Here is a 22424-nt window from a genome sequence, read left to right as displayed (position 1 = left end):
TGTTTCTCGGATGGGAAGCTCTCCTGGCAGTGCTGCAATGAGTCATTACTATTTCCTCTCTAGGAGGTTCCATTAGGCACCTTCTTCATTAGGAGTGCAATATAATCAAGTGATAGTTGGCATAAAGCAGAGAGACCAGGACTAGCTAGCTACACATTCTTCAAGAGCCATGAAGGAAATGAGGACTCAAAATCTACTAGTTGGAGGGAATGATCACAGCCCCTGCTTTTACAGATGAGCAAGGCTTAGCTCAAGGGGAAAAATCAACCCAAGTCTCTCATGACAGAGCCTATGCCTTTTGCCACTGAAGCACAGGGCATTATCTTTTTATTCTTGTTATAATTAAAATTCCTTATTTAAATGTGTTTTTCTTTAGTGAGAAAAAAAAGGGGAGGGGGAGAATTAAGACAAAGTAGGAAACAAGGCAAACTCATACTGCAACACTGTGGGTTTTTACTTTACAGAAAGTTTGTTTCTTTTCTTTCTTTTTCTGAGACAGAGTCTCATCATGCCATCCTGGCCTGGAGCTCAGGTTGGCTTTGACCTCCATCTGCCTCTGCCTCCCACTGCTGGAAAGCAGAAATGCCTCACCATGACTGCCTGCCTACATTTTCATAGGATTTTAACTGTAAGATTTAACTTAACAGACTTCTAGGAGTTCATTTACCAATACCAGGAGAATCAAAAGGTCTTTAAAAGCCCTTCAAAAGTGAAAGTGGGTTTTACATATGACTGACATTTTACTAATAGGATTTTGTTCTCAACAATTCTCTGGCACACCTCCTTCCGGCAGGCCCAATGTCAGTCAGTGTAGCACGGGGGTAACTTCAAAATTAAGTAGGAAGTGGCAGCTGAACTGTCAGTAGATTCCATACTCTGAACTTTACATAGTCTAGTTCTGGTTTAATTCTCGAGAAATTTAGTTTCTAAATTATGACCTAAAAATAAAACATAACATAAAGAAAGAGAGACAAACCCTTCCATGGGGTTTTCTTGAAAGAAGACAGTAAAGTCTTAAGGTAACATGTAAGCACACACTTTTCTATCTGCCTGACCCGAGGAGGTACTGATAGGTCATTTCTGTGTACATCTGTCCCATTTTTACTAAAAAACAAGACAGTAGTAACCACAATTTTTTAACAGAAGCTTTCTTTTCACCAAATCAATTAATCAAAATTGTAGGCATGAAAAAAAAAAACACTTTGAATGGAAATATCTTCATTGCATAAAATGAAAGGGCTACCTTTTGGCAGAGGGCAAGTTAGTTGTAAGGTGACAAGACAGAGTTAAACTATTAATTAAAAAAAAAAAACACTTTCACTGTGGGTAGTAGCATACCTTTAATCCTAGGACTAAGGAATCAGAGGCAGGTGGATCTCTGTGAGTTCCAGGATAGTCAAGGCTACACAGTGAGAATAAAACAAAAACCAAAACAACAAGAAGCAGCAGCAGCCTTTCCCAAACAAATAACAAATGCCCACTTTCATCACAGAGCTGAGAAGGTATCTGAGGTGATGGAAGTAAACTTCCTCCCCAACTTCTGAGGAGACTTTGATACACTGAAATTCAGAACATTTACAACAGGGGTTGACATGAACTGTCTGCAATAGCAAGACAGGAATATCAATACATTCTTCAGGAGACCAGAAGTCTGCAGGTTTTATAGTCAACTTTTTGGCACTCATAAGATAAACAAATTACTCAAAAACATCAAGAAAACAAACAAACAAACAAAGCACTTGGGAGGCAGAGGCAGGCAGATCTTTGTAAGTTCAAGGCCAGCCTTGTCTACAAAGCAACTTCCAGGACAGCTAGGGCTACACAGAGAAACATTGTCTCCAAAAACCATAAACAAAAAACAAAACAAAACAACCATTCTGATCCTATGGTTTTAGTAACTTCATGCATTTCCCCTCATCTTCATGCTGCCAATTTTTCCACTAACAGCATTCCTGCTTATTCCATCACTAATGTAATTGCTTTCCAGGCATGCTCTAGTGTTATGGGCAAATATCATAATTGAATGTACACAAAGAAAGCCCTCTTAGTGTTCTGATACCAAAAAAACAAAAGAATGCAACATTTCTCAGGAAGAAATTATACCCCTGCTGTGTTCTAATCAGCCAACCATCATCAAGACAATCAAAATAATTTGCCTAAATTAGCCAATCAAGACACCCTGCAAATCAGAGAATGTGAAAACCTGAAAGAGAAAGCATCATAGCTGATTATGATACTAATAATCGTGTTAAAAACCTAATGAGATGAAGAAATTGGGAGCTTGCTGGTGCAATTCTCTTTTACCTCAACATGCTGAGAACTAATTATATAGACTGTAATTAAAACAAAATCCTAACCAAACCTGGCTAGTTAGTCCACCAGTAAACAACTAACTACCTTGCAAAAAGAAAAGAAACAAATGCAAACTACTAAATATGAGCCATGATAACTGTTTATGATACCAAACTCCTCCCTCAAAGCCTAAATAATCCAAAATATTTCAACTTACATGAGAGTCACTCACATGTAAATAATCATGAAAGGGCAACTAGCTCTTGGGAGATTTGTGACAATTTTTAAAAAAAAAAAAAAAAGGAAAGGTTTAAATAAAAGACAAACTATGTGACTTAGAATCCTGTCACAGCATTTGGACCTTAAGTTTTTATTTTAAAATACACATTTTAATATTCTTGAAAATATCTTTGTTAAAAAATAAAGAGAAATCAAAATTTAAAAAGTATAATATATACCAATTAGCTCTTTCTGATACACCTTTTGGAATTTAAGATCTGAAATATTAGTGTAACTAACCGCAACTTAACAGAGAAATTCAAGAAGCCAAAAGGTTGTGCAGAGTGATATGCCTATAGTTCCAGCACTTGGGAAGTTAAGACTCTGCCCCCTCTTACACACACACACACACACACACAAAAAAAAAAAAAAAAAAGAAAAAAAGAAAAAGAAAAAGAAAGAAAACAACAATAAAAGACCCAAACCAAAAAAAAAAAAAAAAAAAAAAAAAAGATTTAAGATAACTTTTCTTTTCAGGGTTCTTTTCTTTTTTAAAAAATGCAACAGATTTTTAAAAGGATAGACTTGTTTTTCCTCTTACTTCCTATTATAGCATTAATTTCAAGCCATTCTTTGCTTCACATTAAGGAGACTTGACTTAATTAGATGGCTATGAAAACAGATTCCAAACCAGTGTTTTTACTGCTGGCGTAATAGCTGTCGCAGAGTGAGTCTGTGACTAGAGTTAAGCAAGCAGTCAAGGCAGCAGCAGACATCCCAGTGGCCAGCGTTCTGGGGACAATCATGACCGCACAATGGAGTACTGAGATGCTTATGGACTTCACTGGTATCAGAATAAACACCTCACAGTACACCTGTACTCTATGAATCCCTCTTTTTGTCTGGCCCTTATTTGTCTCATGGTTCTAGGGCAGTCCAAAAGATCCGTGACTTTGAAAGAGCAGTTTGTTTCACTCCACACCAACCAATGTTGTTCTTAACAAAACTTGGTTCCCTTTCTCCTCTCCTTGGTGCACATGAGCACATTCTCTGTTCATTCAGTCACACAGGGATTTGACAGTGTAGAACAGAGGGAGCTGCATACATCACTGTGGATTACCAAGAAGCCACAGAGATCAAGGGATTCACCTCTAACACTCCTGGAAAGCTTCCTCTTTTTCACACTACACTAACTAGGGGCCAAGCTCATATCAGACAACATGACAGAGGCTAAGGCTAAGCATTCCTCATGAATGGCAAGCTACCACCACCAGAAAAACTCAGATCAGCACCAGAACTGTAGTCCTAAACTTGTACAATTCCTGCCAAGGTTCCCTAGAGGTTCAGTAATAATTGCCCTTGTCCCTCCCAAATCCAATAATCATTTCTTTCTATCTTCCTTTCTTGCTTGCTTGCTTGAATTTTTTTATTTGGTTTTTTTGAGGCAGGGTTTCTCTGTATAGCTTTGGTGATCACACTATATGCATTACATGCACTCTTAGCAAAAAGTAAAATAATTTTACAAATTCATGTCAGTCTCTTTAATAATATGCTATTATTCCAATGTTGGTGATAAAAAGTGAGCTTAAACCAAATGTTTAGGACCCTATTCCAATTCAGATGCATATTCAGTGCCTGGCTTCTGGCATGTGTACCTTAGTTCTGAGTGCACCTACCAGCCACAGTGTTTATTCATGGGCACTCATATTCTATCCCCAAGTACCAATTTTATTCTCTAAGCTCCTGATTTTTCTTCCTAAAGCCCCAGGGTTCTCTCTAAGCTCCTCATACTTCTCCACTGACTCCAGTTTCCTGTCTGAAGTTATTGATTGATATATACCTGCACTCTGCTGGATTTCCTGACATCAATAACACAAGGGAGTTGTGTAGTCCACTACATTTCCTAAAGCATTTCAGAAAAACCTTAGCTGTTTAGCTTGCAGGGGAGGCTTCCTTGCTTCTCTATAGACTAGATAGATCAGCAAGGTGACTGCATGAGGGAGAACAAAATATCAAATGCCTTGAATTTAAAAAGCCCTTTCCAGAACCCAAATGGTACCTGCTAATTATTAAAAATGAGCAGTACTTGAATAATAGCTTAGTTGTTTAAATTGCTATAATAAACAAATAGCAACAACGAGAACAGTAAAAATTTCTTCAGGATAACCAAGACTTCTTAACACCCTTGGAATCTTGGCTACACAGAAGCAATGTGTGATGAAACATTTTGACTACAGTCATTTTGAGTGACATTATGAATACAGGCTATGTTTCCGGTCGTACTGCTATCTCCATACTGGTTACAATCCCAGTGTAAACTAAAGTTCAGATATCTACTATTAGCTTAACTTTCCTTCCAATAAAAACCTTAACCTCAAAAATACTAATATTTAATTCAGTTAAATGGGAGAGCAAAGAGAATGCTTAATATTTATTCATTCCTGCTCTTGAATTAACATAAAAAACTGTAACTTAAGCTCTAGAAAGGCATTTTAAACTTATAATCACTGGCCTTCAGAATTGAGTATAAACTAAGACCTCAAATGCGACTGATATTGCTTTCTTACTGACTCACTGTGTGCACAGGGGAATTCCTACTTCTTATTCAACAGAGGCAATGAACACACTCATCCTTATTTATGGCTCAGAGCTACACTGAGACTTCCAGAGGAGGAGAAGAAGAAGAAAAGAAGAGGAAGAAGAAGGAAGAAGAAGAAGAAGAAGAAGAAGAAGAAGAAGAAGAAGAAGAAGAAGAAGAAGAAGAAGAAGAAGAAGAAGAATCATCTTATCTAGAATATTAGATAGAATTAAAAATTCATTCCCAAACTTTACTTACATGAAATCTCTGATCCACCTCACAGTTGACTTGTTTTCTGAAATCCTTTCAAATTAAAAAAAAAAAAAAATGGGATGAGAATAAATGAGCAGAAACTGGAAATTAGTAAAAATACTAAAAACAAACTGAGTAACAGGTGATGAGTTCAGAAAATTCTTCCCAGGATCCCAAATATTATCAAAAGCCTTTTAAAATTTAAACTTATAGAGAAGTAGTTGTTTCTTTACATAGAATCTTTAAACAACACACTATTGTAACCCCATTTCTTATATTTAGAAATGTGGGGGCAGCAGCAAGGTGATGGCAGCACAGGCACTTGGGAGGCAACGGCAGGCTCAGAATGTGAAGCCAGCCTGGTCTACAGAGTGAGGTTCAGGCCAGCCTGGTCTACAGAGTGAGATCCAGGACAGCCAGGGCTGTCACACAGAGAAACCCTGTACGAATAACAAACAAAACAGAACCCCAAAGATATGGTGGCAACAAAAATACTAGACAGATATAATTCATATGTCAATACCTTTTGTGCAACCAGGAATGTAAGTCGCCGGATCCCATGCTCAACCAGAGTAGCTTTCTGTGAACAAACATATAAAACATAAGATAGATGACAACCAAATTTTACCTTACTTAAGTCTTCACAAGATTCTGACTGGAATAAGTACCCTTTCTGGAATACAGACCTCATCTCAGAACTTTGAAAATTAGAAACAAATTGGAGCATTGCTCCTGGGATTATGTGTTAAGGAACAGAGGTTCTATTGATCAGGAGAGAAGGGAGTGGAGAAGCAAGGGTTATATGAAGTCTTAGAGCTAGTTCACCTCCAGGTAAAACATACTGAGATGCCTAGTGTTAACTGTCTCTGTGACAATCTAGAATCATATAGAAAGAGAGTCTCAATGAGGGATTACCTAGATCAGGATGGTCTGTAGGCATGTCTGTTTGTTTTAGTTTGGTTTGGTTTACTTTTGGTTTTTCAAGACAGGGTTTCTCTGTGTAACAGCCTTGGCTGTCCTGGAACTCACTCTGTAGACCAGGCTGATCTCGAACTCAGAGATCCATCTACCTCTGCCTTCTGAGTGCTGGGATTAAAGGTGTGTACCACCACTGCCCTTGTGGGCACGTATGTACGAAGTAATTTTTAAAAAGTTTATTTTATTATTATTTTCTGTTTATGGGTGTTTTGCCTAAGTGTATATCTGTGAATCACATGTATGTAGTGCCCAAGGAGGCCAGAAAAGGGCATCAACTCTCCTAGAACTGGAGTTTAAAGATGGTTGTGAGCTGCCCTATGAGTTCTGGGAATCAAATCTAAATCCTTTGGAAGAGCAGACAGTATTCTTAACTGGTGAGGCATCTTTCCAGCTCCTGTTTGGGTAATCTTGACTACATTAACTGAGGTGTGTGGTGGTATTGTGTTCACCAAAATATTGTGTACTCTAATAAATTTATCTGGGGTCAGAGAACAGACAGCCACTAGATACAAAGGCTAGAAAATGGTGGCACTCACACCTTTAATCCTAGCATTCCAGAGATAGAAATCCCTCTGGATCTCTGTGAGTTCAAGGCCACATTGGAAATAGCCAAGCATGGTGACACACCTTTAATCCCAGAAAGCCAGCCTTTAATCCCAGGGAGTGGTGGTAGAAAGCAAAAAGATATATAAGGCGTGAGGACCAGAAACTAGAAGATTTTGGCTGGTTGAGCATTCAGGCTTTTGAGCAGTAATTCAGCTGAGATTCATTCCGGATGAGGACTCAGAGGCCTCCAGTCTGAGGAGACAAGACCAGCTGAGGATCCGGGCGAGGTGAGATAGCTATGGCTTGTTCTGTCTCTCTGATCTACCAGCATGGACCCCAATAACTCGTTTCAGGTTTGATTTTATTAATAAGAACTTTTAAGATTCCTGCTACAGAGGTGGGAAGACCTGTCTCTTGTGAGTCAGTTTTACTGATGTGAACCCTGGTAGCTTGAGTACACTTCTGGGCAGGCCTATTTCTAAGGCTAGTAGGAGGGCAATACAAATTGGACTTGATGGAGAAGAAAAAAAAAAGAAAGAAAGAACAAGAAAAGAAAAAAAAAACTCAAAGTTGAGTGGAAAGCAAGGGGAGGTTACAAATGAGATGAGTGTGTGTGGGGATGAATATGATCAAAACAGAGTGGTTGATATTCTCAAGGAATTAACATATTATGGCCAGGCGGTGGTGGCGCACGCCTTTAGTCCCAGCACTTGGGAGGCAGAGGCAGGCGGATCTCTGTGAGTTCGAGGCCAGCCTGGTCTCCAAAGCGAGTTCCAGGAAAGGCACAAAGCTACACAGAGAAACCCTGTCTCGAAAAACCAAAAAAAAAACAAACAAACAAAAAAACATATTATGGAGAAATGGCTCATCAGTTAAGATATATTTCTCTTCTAGAGAACTAAAGTTAAATTCCCAGGACCCACATCAGACAGCTCACAACTATCTGTAAACCCAGCTCCAGGAGAATCCAACTCTACTTTTTATGGGCACCTTCACTTATGTGCGTATCTCCACAGACAGAAAGACACACATACACACAATTTAAATTATATATACATATTGTAAATAAATAAAAAGCCGCCAGGCTTGGTGGCACATGTCTGTAATCCCAGTACCCAGGAGGCTGTGGGAGAAGGATTATGACTTCAAAAACAATCTGGACTAAAGTAAGTTGCTGTCTTAAAATAAAAAAGGTGGATGTTAAAAACAATTTTTAAAAGACTTTTAAACTTGGGATCTTTCATAGCTCCACTTGGTACAGGCAAACAAGATGTTAGAAGACAGCCTCTTATATGAGTCTTGAACTCCCAAACCTAAGCTTTCCTCAATTCTGTACTATTTGTTTACTTCAAAAGGTAAATAGTAAGTTTTAAATGTCTTTAAAGATCCTTACAAAGGAGCTACATGGTAATAAGCAGGAAAGCAATCCAACCCATTGAATGACTTGGGAGAATTCATGAATAATACAAAGAAAAAGATACCGAGACTTTTACAGCCCTCGGCAAGACTGCAGTTGGATTACATTCCCAGCTATAATACTTGAACTAACAGTTTATAAACAAATTCTTTTTTTAATCATTCAAATTACATTTTGGGGGGTTAGAAAGAAGGGTCAGTGGTTAAAACCACTGGCTCTTCTTCCAGGAGGCATAGGTTTGATTCTCAGCGCCCACATAGCAGATCATAATCAGCTACAACTCCAGTCCTAGAAAATCCAATATTCTCATCTTGCTTCCATGGGCCCTAGATGTAGCATACAAACATACATGTAGGCAAAACACTCATACACATCAAATAAAACTAAAAATGACATTTATCTACTCGTGCATTTGCGTCTACATGGATGTGGGTCCTGGGGACTGAAAGAAGGTCATCAGGCCTGGTAGCAGGCTCTTGACCTATTGAGCCATCTTGCTGGCCTCCTATTCTTAACATTCAAGATAATATATAAGTTTTTTGTTTTTTTATTTTTTGTTTTTTCAGGACAGGGTTTCTTTGTGTAGCCCCGACTGTCCTGGAACTCGATTTGTAGAACAGGCTGGCCTCGAACTCATAGAGATCCACCTGCCTGGGCCTCCTGAGTGCTGGGATTAAAGATGCGCAACATTATGCCTGGCAGGTTTTGTTTTGTTTTGTTTGTTTGTTTTTTAATTCAAAGTTTTTTTCTTATAAAAAAAATGTGTCTGGGCCATTTCCTCCTATTAAAAATTACATTTATTTACTCATGTGTTTGTGTCTATATGGGTGTGGGTCCTGGGGATTGAAAGCAGGTAATCAGGCTTGGTGCTATGATTCTTTTTTTTTTTTTTTTTTTGGTTTTTCAAGACAGGGTTTCTCTGTGTAGCTTTTGTGCCTTTCCTGGAACTCACTTGGTAGCCCAGGCTGGCCTCGAACTCACAGAGATCCACCTGGCTCTGCCTCCCGAGTGCTGGGATTAAAGGCGTGCGCCACCACCGCCCGGCTGGTGCTATGATTCTTGGTGCTGGATTTCTGCTATGATATTACTGAGTAATAACATTGCTATTACTGATAGTATAAGCAAAAATTAATAGGAAAAATATATTTTCTATAAACAAACTTCCATGATAAATTCCGAGGTCAAATAAAAGTAAACTTTAGTCTAACCACATTTAAAAATTATCCCCACTGTCATCATACTCTTCAGTATAAGTAAACAAATACTGACATTACAATAAAAGTAAAATGTGCTACAAGAAAGGAGATGTGCAGATGCTCTCAGTATGCTGAGCAACAGAAACACTTCAGACACCAACAAAGAATTCCACTACAGCCGAGTCCTTCAAAGACAAGCATCAATAGCTATGTTCTGGCAAGGGAAGAAAATAACTTTAATAATGCCATGATTTAAAATCAAAATTGTTATTGCTTTTAAAATTCCACAAGTGGCTGACAATAACAGCAGAGCAACAGGATTCTGATTACATTGTAATAATGCGGGTCTCACAGCAAGTCCACAGCTATTACCCAGCGATTAGGCGTCATCACCTGGAGAAACTCCATTTACACAGACGGCTTCAATCTCCTCTACAAGTCATTTACAAATATATGATCCTAATTTCTATGAGAGAAAAAAAGACATGCTGGGACTAGAAGATTATTTGGACAATTTGGATCAACCTATTTGATAGTTTAATGTGTGCTTTAAAAAAAAACTTTTTCTAAACTGCTAGAAGTATGATTATGAAGTGAAAAACAAAACGAATTATTACTCCAGTTTTTTTTTCAAAATTGCTTTTCCCTCCTCTTCTCACATCTATTTTAAAAATATGTAGATGAAAATAACAAATATTCCAAGGTAAGCATCTTAACTGATGCTTTCCCAGGCTCCTAGTGTTAGCATTCTGCCCTGACCCTTCTTAATGCCTTAGGCAAAGACAATGGATTTCCCTTTGCCTCAATGTGTGAAATGAAGGGACCTCTTTAGATCACTAAAAGAGTATGCAATCTTTAGGTCTTAGGAAAACAAAAAGCCTAAAGTTGTGAAAACACAATCAAATATAGGTTATTTGCACCTAAAGAATCTAGACAGAAACTTTCACTGACTTATTCTATGAAGCAGCTGCTGCCATGTACATCAGGACTCCTCCACTGAGGTAACCTTGGTCAGTGGCAGAAGGTTGATTTTAGGTAGTTACTGTGTACTTCTCTGGAAGAACAATCTCCTTGTGTTGGATGCTGAATCCCAACATCAGTTCACCTGCTCTGATAGTGTCAGAGAAAATGCTGACTTGTGTTAACTACTACATCATTTTCTTCCTACCATTCGCATTACCTGATATGAATGCCAAGGGACTAGCTTTTTAGAGTGCTGAATTAAGTTTTAAAATATCTACTGAGTTCTTTATAATAAGCACTAAGTGCTGTCCCTTCAAAAGTAACACATGGGTATGACCATTAAAGGCAGATTTAAGAGTACACTTTGGCATCTATCACCTATGAGGAGCACAGCTCAATAGTAGAGCAATGCCTGGTACGCAGAGGCCAAGGATTTCTATCCCCAGTACCATCACCAGTATTCATTACTGTCTTAAACATGCCTATTCAGTTGCCCTAACTAGATTCTATGGGAATAAAAATGTATCATTTTCCAAATCTCCCAGATCTGACATGAAAGCCTTTGCTCCATCATCTTCCATTTGGCCATAAAACAGTATTAATTAACCTCTCAGAACATGAGCTTTTCCATGTGTACAACTAGAATAACTCCTCATTCATGTAAAACTTGTGTAATTATAGAAAAGTGCAAATAAATTGAGATAGAATTTCTTTATAAATAAACATTACTATTGTTGTTTTAAAAATGTTAGCTGCCACTTATCTCAAATACTTGGGAAGTAAAGGCAGGTATATGTCTTTGAGTTTGAAGGTAACCTGGTATACATAGTGAGTTCCAGGTAGTCAGGGATACATAGTGACATCTTGTCTCAGAACAACAACAAAAAACCCCCACAACAACAAAAAGCCAAAAAAAACTACCCAAACAAACAAAGCAAAACTATACTTGGGCATGTGCGCGTGCGCACGCGCGCACACACACACACACACACACACACACTCAAGTATGCATGTATATATATATATGAATGTATGATGTATGTATGTATGTATGCTGATCAAGTAGTAATTTAAAAGATGAAGTGAGGTTAGCGATTCAGTCCTATTAAGGAGGTGAAATTTGATACAATCCTACAGAACTGAGGGAGAGAGAAGGGCACATGAGAGACAGGAAAAACATCTCGGGAGAGAGGTGATGAAAACAATGAGAATCTAAGTGTTGAGTATGGAGTTTGATAGCAATGTGATCACACTCAAGCGACACCAACAACAAAACCAAAAAGGAAGCTGGAAGTATTGCAAATATTTCAAGGGAGTTGGGGAGACAGAGCACAAAAAGAAGCTGCATGGAGTTGGGCACATATGGATCTTGTCACCAAAAGAATATATTCAGCAGCGAGTTAAGACTGAACAATGAATGTACAAAACTGAAGCTCTAGGAGAGATCAGAAAACATTTTCTCTTAAAACATTGGAATATCTAAGGTCTTGTCATAAAGATATTCATTATCGATAATTAAATTACTTTGGAATTTTCTTCCTGTAGTTAAAACATAGTCTTGAGAGTTATGATAAAAGATAATCAATGAAAAGCCTTACAAGTAAGCCAGGTGTGGTGACGCACACCTTTAATCCTAGCACTTGGGAGGCAGAGGCAGGAGGATCTCTGTGAGTTTGAGGTCAGCCTGGTCTATAGAGTGAGTTCCAGGACAGCCAGGGCTACACAGAGAAACCCTGTCTCGAAAAATCAAAACAAAGAAACAAAACAAAACAAAACAAAAAAACCTTACAAATAGAAACTGATGAAAGGAAGGCTATGATGCTAGCAGCAGGACAGAGCCACCACCAGCTTTTACCCAATCAGAGACTTACATTTTGCTGAGTGAACTCTCTGAACATAGCTGCAAGCCTGTCATCCTCAATGTCACCATCAGTCTTGATAGCCACATTCAGAATGTGTATTGGTTCATCCCTGGGGACCTGTAACCCAAGAATACAAACTGAAGAAGATTATGAGGCTGCTACAGAAGCTGGAAGAAGTCACCTAGTAGAACAAAAACATATACCCATAGGATATTCTGGTTTGCTACTCAGTAGTAATAAACACACTCAAACTACTGCCCAACTGTCACAGCAGAGCTAAATAAAGCATGTAAGACTTCAAAGGCAGTAGCTGGAGATGGCTTCAAATCTTGAAATAAACTTGAAGGTCACAGTGTCTCCAGCAAAATGAGAGTCAAACAATCTACATGAGAGAAAGAAAGCACTCTAACATAGACCTACTTACTATACTTTCTTACAGGTTATCAAATGATGGATTTATCAAACCATGGGAAAATAATAGAGGGAAAGAACAGAACATTCATTTACTGAGAAATTAGGAGGGGATTTAATAAAAGGACACCTTTAAAAACAAAATGTCAAAGTCCACCATTTCCTGAGGACTATAATAGTACCATATGAAAGATATAAGCTATCATTGCATGGGAACTCCAGAAACTAAAGAAATCTTTAAAGCAACATTAGGAGACCCAGAGGCAGCTCTAAAGGATACACATATAATAGAACACATTCTCCACTATAGACTTCAAAGTTAATATAATATTTTATAAATGTAAAATTTATATCCATTTATTATTTTAAAAAGTATTTTGAGGAAACATACAAAATCAAGTAATGTAGCACAGTATAAAAAGTAGCATTCTGTAGACGAATTTCAAAACAGTCTTATTAAATAAGAAACACAGAGCCAAATACAAGGGTTCAAGCTGTAGAGATCAGAGTAATAGCCGCCAACTAACCTTAGCTCACCCCGTTGCCATAGCTTCCCAAGATAGCCTCTTCCTGTCTAACCTGTGCCTTTATTGCCTTCCTGTTCTGCCTTCTCATTGGCTCTAAGCCCAGCCACTCTGAGCAGCTGTGGACCGTGCTGGACACCGGAAAAATTCAGCTACACAATCCCAAAGTCAGAAAGATATAGTATAGTACAAGTCCCATGTCTGGAGTTGGTGATGGTGCAAGCCTTTAATCCCAGCACTTAGGAGGCAGAGGTAGATGGATTTCCATGAATTCGAGGCTAGCCAGGTCTACAAAGTGAGTTCCAGGACAGCCAGGACTGTACAGAGAAAACTTGTCTTGAAAAACCAAAAAACCAAAACAAACAAACAAGTCCCATGTCTGAGAGAGCAAAGTAGTCTTCCAAAGGTAGTACCATACCTTGTCCTCATCATAGAGTGATGTATGACCAGATTCTGGGAATGTGGGGCTTTGGGGTGGGGAGTCACAGAAGCAGCCCATTATTTCATCAAAGATCCTAAAAAAAAACACCAGAGAAACATCCACAATAAAAACTCAAGTGACAGGAAACTAATGTTGCCATGGTAGCTCAGTCTAAAAGAATAATCTACCCTACAATGTGCTCAACAGTCAGCAGAATAGAAATACCAGTAGCTAGAGATGACATGCAAAATATCACCAAGTGGCAGAAATTAGGAGGATGGATTGTTTAAACTTTAATAAACCATATATATTTTTTTCTTTTAAAAATGATGTAAAGCTTTTTTGGTTTTGTTTTGTTTTCATATGTAAGATATCTGCAGTGCTGTCATCATCGCTCTTAAAGTAACAGAAGGAGCCCGGGACTGGAGCAGTGACAGGCCAATGTAATTACCCCTCCCCCTAGGGTAATGCATCAGTATACATCAAGAGATAGACGCTGAATGCATTTAATCAAAAGATGTATCGTCTCTAGTGGGGCTCACTCTAGTGTTGTGTTTAATTTCTCCTGACATTTCACTCATCACAGAGCAGACAGCTTCTTCTGTTAGCTCCCGAGGAAAAGATGATTTTGTTTGTTGCTTTTTTTTTCCCTGACCAGGCTTTACACAGCAAGGAGAGGCTGAGAGAGTCTGAACGAGGAGTAGAAATCGAAAGATATCTATCTCTCTGAGGGCATATACAGTGAAGGCTGTATCTCTTTGGCTAGCTTGCGGCTCTTCAGAGGAAGCTTTATTTTTCAGAAAGGTGAGACCCTCCCCCAAAAACTAGAGGTCCATGGTTTCCCTTGAACAGACACAGTTTGATAATGCCTTACCTGACAAAATCTTCAAAGGTCCGAAAAGAGACCATTCCGCCCATCCGCTGACAAGGTGGAGTGAAGGAGTTGTCCAGCAGAACATCGCTGACACTAGCTACATGAGTCATGCCATAGTGGTTGAGGTTGGAGGCAAAGGACATTCTAAACAGTGATTCAATCATGTTCATTAGAAAAGGAGCAAGGACTGGGAGATTAACAAAAGGGAAAAGAAATGTGGAGAAAACTTTCATGTAGGGTCAGGTTGCAGAGCAGATGGTTTTTGTTATTGTTTATTTTTGTTTTTGTTTTTTTCCCCACTATGGATAAGGCTGTAGCAAGATTCGTGTTTCATTTGAATTTTCAAGGACTATATTTTCATCACTTCAAAAGTTCTTCACATAGAAATCTAAGGACTACCAGGGCTTTCCTGGTAGTTTTTAACACAATGATATATTGGGTGAATGAGCAGTACATAGGGGTTAAAAACCATCCTGCATCTTCCCCATCTCCTTTTCTCCTTTTAAAAAAAAAAGTAGGCAAGCCAAATGAGTTGCAATTATTCAATATTTCAGACACCTTTTACTTAGGAATAGTAATAGGTTAAACATTCCCAGATATAGTCTTATAAATGTCAAACAGTAATTCTAATTAAGAAGAATGAAGTGGTATAGTAAATAATTATAGCAAGTTATTATTTATGGAACAGAGGTCCTCAAAAGTAACTTTATTGAGGTATTTACCCTTTCTATTGGTAGACTCACAGATATTTATTGATTATAGTTCTCCCTTTTTATAAAGAGTTTAAGCCCATATTGCAAAAATTCCTTTTTAAATTGAAACATTTTTGTACTAGAGCAAAAATATCTCCACTGAAAGCCTTATTAACTTCTAGCAAGATACAAAGGCAGAGCATTGGTCTCAAAGTATGTGTAAGCATGACAAGCAGTTGCTAAATGGAGATGCTTGAAGAGAACTGAATTGATTTGTTCAATCTAAGTCCATAATGAATATGAATATTCTTTGATGCATCTCAGCAGAATGTACTCATAAATAATATCATAAGGTATTAATGAATGACCAATCAGGACAGCCTGTTAGGAAGGACCAAGCTAAAGGATGCCTCCAAGATTTGTCTCACACATTACTGGCATATTGATCTGAAGTAAGTTCAGAGCGAGATGATGACACCTGCACTTTGGAAAACTATTTAAAAATCTCCCTGAAGAACACCACCTGCAATCTTGCAGGAGGAAGAGAGAGCAATGTGAGCTTGAGGTCTGGGCCCCACTGAAAATCATATTTATAAAAGGCAATGAGATGCTTCATAGGATGGGGATGCTGCTCACACAGACTAAAGAGACTGACACTCCTGGTTTTTATTCTTTTGGTAAATGACGGCAATAGGAAAGGAACTTCATCTTTCAACAGTATTAAGAAATAGAAGGCAGACTGAAAGAGGAAACCCTTGATACCATGAGTGAAACAAACAAATGAAGTACATATCAAGCAAGTCTTACACATGGTGCTCACTAGAAACTGGGATTCTGAGCTGTATTAACTCAGAAATGCTAGTTTCCTGATTTCTAGGATCACCAAGTACACTTATCAAAGGAGCAAGTTTGTGAGGCATCTTTTCTACTTGCCTATTATTAGACAGGAAAGAGACAAAGGGTTCCACCTAACATTTAAAGGGAACCCCCTCTAAATAAGCTAACAGGCTGTGTTTGTGGCAAACATAGGGTTAAATATCTTTTTCACTTGATGGAACCCCATGGGAAAGAGATACACGATTCAGTTTCCTTCTACCACTGTGCCTGTGGGCCAGAACAGCTAAGGTTGGCAGAACTGAACCAAGCTTTCTCTCTAAGGGAAGACCAAGGGCTTACAAAAGCACACTCTTTTTCACATTGAAATAGAGCTATAAGGCTATAATTAGTTTTAGTTACTTAGTATTTTAAAGGAAGAGAAAGAAATGTAAGATTATAAATATTTTCACATGTAGAATCTACAAAGAATTTGCCACCAACTTGTCACTGCTTTAGCATTTTGTGGATTTAATCCAATCAGAATTGCTATCCTCTCAAACTTGCATGTGATCTTGCTTGGCCAAGGAAGCCAGAGAAACGCAAAACACTAAAGTATCACTCAAATATATTGGCTTGGAAACTTCTTCACGTGGCTCAATGTAACAAAACTTAATATATTTTTCCAATGATAATCTTACAGGTATAAAATAAAATGACTTTTAAATCATAACACTTTCACACTTTAGAAAAATAGTTAACAAACTGATGAAACATGAGATCAGCTATTTCTGGATTTTCACTCCTCTAAAAAGAGAAGCAAATTAGAGAAACTAAAATTGAAAATACTGTGAACAATTTGCCAGGCTAGGAGTAACCTTAAGGGTTTCTCCTCTGAAAGTCTCAGCTGTAATGAGAACTCAGCAAGATGCTGCCAGCAATGCTGAACATCAGCCGACACACTCCCTCTCACACAGAGCTCAATGAGGTCTTTGCCTCACTGACACTTTTCAAGTACTTTTGGAACAGCTGAAGACATGTTTTCCGAACAGAAAGAGCAACTTAGTGTGTCCAAGGGGAAGGCAAGGATTCCCTAGCAGAAGATAACACATTAGCTTGTTGACTGTAGTATCATTTTTTTCCTTGTTTCACTATTTTAAGTTATTGGGGGGAGGGGCTTTTAATTGGAAAAGAAACTAAACATACGGTACCTGTTTAGCGTGGGGATGTTCCCTCTGTAATTAAACAACCACAGTTAGTTACTGATAGGTTAGTGAAAGCCATAATAAAAGAATTGTCAGAGTAGATACAGACCAGTCACCAGGAGCTCCAGTTTAGCAGCTCTGGCATCAGCAGACATAATTAAGTGCTCATTACCCTTCAACCCCCAGGGTGCCTCCAAAGAGACATCCTCCTGACCTACCTCACCACAGCAGCTGTTGAGGAAAGGGTCCAGATGTATTTACCATGGATTATTTTTTTTAATAACTCTCATTACAAAAAAAATAATGTGGAGTAGTGGTAAAACATGGACTGGTTAAAAAAAAAAACCAAGCTATATTATATGGCACATTATCTTAAGCTGTAACATGAAATATGATCCCTGACAAAATTTCTAGACTATTCCATGCTCCTATTATAAAGGAGTAATAAGAAGTAGGTTCCATAGCTCCTCCTGCCTTGTTTTTCTGGGATATGTAATGGACCTACAGTTTCCTCTAAGGGAATGAATCTATTAATGCAGATACCCTGAAATTCAGCCACACCCTTCCTCTCTAAAAGCAGCAGTTATCTTAGGGCACAGGAGTTTACAAGTACTGAAAATCCTAAGGAATCTAAGTTATACTACTAGTGTGATATAACTTGCTAAAATTAATACTCTTTAATTAAATGAATATCGGATAATTATTTTTAATTGTTATTAGCTTGAAAACTCTAGGCCTTTCATAAATAAAACTGTACCTAACTTTGACTAGTTTTAACTTCCTTATTTATAAAAGATGTGCCAACCCCAAGAAAGAAAGACTGAGGCAGGCAGTGGTGGTACATGTCTTTAATCCCAGCACTAGAGGAAGCAGAGGCAGGAGGATTTCTGAGTTAGAGGCCAGCCTCTATACAGTGAGTTCCAGGACAACCAGGGCTTTACAGAGAATCACTGTCTTCAAAAAACAAAAAAAACCAAACAGACTAAGCTACACAAAGGGAAATAAGACAAGACTCTTGAATTCTCTTTGGTATTTGAAAGTATTTCTCAGAATTTTGATGTCAGATATTTCCAAACAGAAAATGAATCAAATAAAAACTCTTACTTTCAATGTTAAATGGCAAAGGGATATCACCCATAATTTAGGGGTACTGTAAGGGGGTTGACTGGTTGCTATCTTAACCTTCTTACATTCTTTTAACAGCACTGATTCCTTATTGGGGTTTTCTGGCACACAGAAGTCTTAATGGGCAGAACATACCAGGTGGTGCTGCTGATGTATAGAGAGGAGGATGGGGAAGGAAAATGATGCACTTTCCATGACAGTGAAAGGAGCAGGATAGACTGAACTGGCCATATAAATAAAAGGCTGTGACATCTCACCGCACACAAACTGTATACCTTGTGTGATTTGTGAGCAGCGATGCTCTTTGCATCAAACCTGTTTCAGGGTGAGCTCATAAGACAACAAGAGCTACTCGGAGTGCAAAACTCGAGTGTCTGGATTCCTTGAGCTCTCACTTAGAGGAGAATGGGCTGTATTTATCAGTCTTAATTACAATGCACTTGGCCCGCCCTCACTAATACACAAAATGCACAGATTCTACAGCAGAGCTGGGTGTAGCTGAACAGAAAACTTACTGCAGATGGTTAAACGAATACCAATGTGCTCTAACTCTTGTGATGTAAAAGACTCTAAACAATGAGGCCGCCTGCACAGTGGTTCTCTTAAGAGGAACCCAGTTCAAAGAGAAGAAACCTACAACCAAAGCAATCTCTGGATCCATTTATCTAGGTTTGCAAAGTTTAAGAACCAGCACAATGTCAACTGTTAACCAATTTCTTTCTTTCTTTTTTTTTTATTTTTAATTTTTTGGTTTTTCGAGACAGGGTTTCTCTGTGTAGCTTTTGCGCCTTTCCTGGAACTCACTTGGTAGCCCAGGCTGGCCTCAAACTCACAGAGATCCACCTGGCTCTGCCTCCCGAGTGCTGGGATTAAAGGCGTGCGCCACCACCGCCCGGCCAATTTCTTAAACCAACAAAATGGACTCACTTTTCTGTGGCTAACCTAGCCCCTCAGGACATCTTCACAGGATGAAGGCTAGATTTCAGAAGAATAAGGTTTAAATTTAAAAAAAAAAAAAAAAAAAAAAAAAAGCACACCAACCAAAGGCTAATCTTCTCCACCAGCAGTTATCAAGCTCTCATACGGAGCCCCCTGCTGCTCAGTCATAGGAATTACTTATTATATATACACAGTGGGGGGTTAGGGAAAAAAAAGGCAAAAACTCCCAACATCATCATTTAATTAAAAAGAACGGCTCCAAATCAATCATGTGAGAGGTAAGTTTTGGCCAATTTATCCTCATTGGTAGAGTAAGAATTTGGTGGTCATAAATAAGAGGGAAGGCCAAACTGTCTTTTAACAGGCCAATGCTTAGCCATATCCTTAAGGATTATTTATACAGGAGCTATCATATTAGTTTAAGAATTTAATCAACACTCCCTACTACACAACATTTTAAGATACTAGATGTCTACATCTATGGCTTATGCAAAAATAAGAGATTGCCTATAGGTCAAATATTCCATTTCTTAGCTAAAAATAAAGTAAAATTTACCACATTCAACTGCATACACATCATCTCTGATAAGGCAATCAATGATATTACAGTTACATAAATGGGTTATTAATTAACTTCTAAAATCTGCTGTTTATACTATGCAAAGCATTTATTATTTTGAATTCCCATTTGTATGTTTTGGTAAGTACTGGACTCTCCATTTAGTAATTTAAATTAGTTCCATTTTACAGATATGATAACTGTGCAACAAGGTGGATCTTCTCCAAAGATACTGCTCTATATGGTGCTAAAAATAAGAATCTACATCTTGGGCTGGAGAGATGGCTCAGTGGTTAAGAGCACAGACTGCTCTTCCAGAGGTCCTGAGTTCAATTCCCAGCAACCACATGGTGGCTCACAATCACCTGTAATGAGATCTGGTGCCCTCTTCTGGCCTGCAGGGACACATTCAAGCAGAATACTGTATACATAATAAATCTTTAAAAAAAAAATCTACATCTTATATTTTCTCATCTCTGTACTTGAAGCTAGCACTCCACACTAATATAGACTTTAAAGGAGAAGAGAAGTCTTTGTGACTCCTGAAGTTTCTGGCATTAAGTTCCCTCCAATTTTATTGACCCTCCAGCCCGGAATGGCTAGGGATCCTGTATGAATGCAAAGTCAGAGCTGTGCTGTACTAGCTGAGTCCTCTTTAATTTAACAAACACTAACTTCTCTGAAAGTTTCAAGTTCTTTGAGCCATATACAACCCCTTACAGCTGAATTTCATTTTGCTTGATTTTAGATGGCCCTATATAGATTTTTTAACATATAAATATGTTCCTAGCTATTTTGCCTTCTAACTTAAGGAGAAAGAAAAAAGATCCCTAATGAGAATGATGGGAATGCATGCCAACCAGCAGTGGTTACATCAAGCTGAGACTGAAAGCCAGTACAGGGCAAATCTTTTGAAATCAGGCAGCAAAGCAGAAACAGAAGAGGTCGGCTGAGTAACCTACTAGCAGCCAGTAACAACAGTACCACAGGAGAAAGAGCAATTTGACTGGCTGTGACCAGTGGTGGTCTCCTTGTGTGACTGTATTTCAGCAGAAGAATCCAAATCAAGAGCTATAAAACATTTCTGAACCACAAATTTCCCTTGGTGTCCCTCCCCAATCTCCCCACAGTTCCAATGCCCTGATTCCATTGCAAAGCTTGAATTTACAATAAAATGATCATTGCCTCATTCATTTGCAGCCTCTTCAAAGCCCCTTCTCTGCTCTGTTGGAAGATTGTGCTCTTCCTGAAACAGGAATGCCAACAGGGTTACAGTACATTACTGCTGCCTGCTGTATAATTAGCTACAAACCCACAGCACAAAACTACAGGGATTTACAGGTGCCCTGGATTCTGCTTTTCCTTCCCCCGGGAATCAGCTAGTCTTCCCTGACAAGAAGGGACCTTGGGCTACCTTAATGATATATTGAGAGTTTTAAACTCAACTCTCCAATCTTACAAGTCCTGAGTGCCAAAATAATACAGCGGAGGCTAGAAGCTGAGCCATGGACACAGGAAAGCACCTTGGTAAGCACTTAAACCTGCTGAGAATCTTCTCTTCTGCCAGATGCTTGCATCTTATCAGTAGACTACCCTGAATGAAGAAAGCAAGCACTGGAGAATTATATTTATTTATAGCTCATTCTGGCTTGCTAACTACAATCAAGTGCTCCAACCACTAAAAATGCTACAAGTTGGATGACTTTTGGGTGTCTCAGTACAATCCAAAACGGAGTTCTAATCTCTGGATGTCAAAGATTGTCGGCATTCTCAAGAATGAAGGCAGGCTGATAAGTAACATGGAAAGCCTCTCATTTGTAATTTTCTTCACAAATAAAAAGAAGGTCTAGAGACCACTGACCAACAACTGAACACCTAAAGTGCCAAACCACTAAACCCAGCTATGAACAAAACATTATCAGGAAAGAAAACAGCCAACCTCTTCTGGACGTAAGGCATGAGAAAAGCAAAGTACTTGAGCTAAAGCACTCTAACACAGAAGGGCAGATTTATAGGGAACAAACACCAAAAAATGTGCAGTGTAACCCAATTTAATTAAAGCATGGATTTCTATCTAAGAAATAGGGGGAAACACCAATAGGTCCCCATACATTATAAAATATGTATGGAAATACACAGCGAATATATATACCTTCATCTCCAGCATCAACTTTGATACTTATATGAATCATAAAATAAGTTTAAAAACTGCCTACATTAACTACTATGTGTTACAAAGTTTGAGTTTTAAGTTTTGTACTCCCAGACTGTCAATTAATATAGAACCATATGCAGTCACAGAATTTATAGCATAATGTGCTTTAGAAAGATTTGTACAAAGTAGCTATATTTTAGAATTTTAACTACACAGTGTAACTGAAGAACTTGTTTCCACATTCTGAGACATTTAATATGTCCAAGGCTAATTGAAATCCTAACATCAAATAATCTAACAAACTGTCAAAAATAAAAGCATTAGGATAATGGTTCAGTATAATAAGGATCTGGCATTTTTAGCACCAGTGAACAATACCATGGTTTCAGAAATAGAAAGGGAT

The 22424-nt window shown here is 38.4% G+C and overlaps 1 protein-coding gene across 5 annotated transcripts in view; it reads right to left on the bottom strand.

Moving 5' to 3' along the window:
- Acaca (acetyl-CoA carboxylase alpha) overlaps positions 1-22424 on the bottom strand; it is a 268884-nt gene that overhangs the window by 95212 nt on the left and 151248 nt on the right. For 4 of the 5 annotated variants that reach the window (XM_006983168.4, XM_006983170.4, XM_076543059.1 and 1 more), the window contains 6 exons: positions 17250-17273; positions 14534-14677; positions 13657-13753; positions 12313-12420; positions 5865-5921; positions 5348-5392 (listed from right to left, as the gene is read on the bottom strand). In XM_006983168.4, coding sequence (XP_006983230.1) covers positions 5348-5392; positions 5865-5921; positions 12313-12420; positions 13657-13753; positions 14534-14677; positions 17250-17273 — 475 coding nt within the window. The remainder of the gene's footprint in view (positions 1-5347; positions 5393-5864; positions 5922-12312; positions 12421-13656; positions 13754-14533; positions 14678-17249; positions 17274-22424) is intronic. The other variant, XM_006983169.4, reaches the window with a different exon arrangement.

The sequence above is a fragment of the Peromyscus maniculatus genome, chromosome 8 (assembly GCF_049852395.1).
Source record: "Peromyscus maniculatus bairdii isolate BWxNUB_F1_BW_parent chromosome 8, HU_Pman_BW_mat_3.1, whole genome shotgun sequence".
NCBI lineage: Eukaryota > Metazoa > Chordata > Mammalia > Rodentia > Cricetidae > Peromyscus > Peromyscus maniculatus.
Note: the sequence above shows the minus strand (reverse complement) of the source record. Positions and strands in the feature narration are given on the sequence as shown.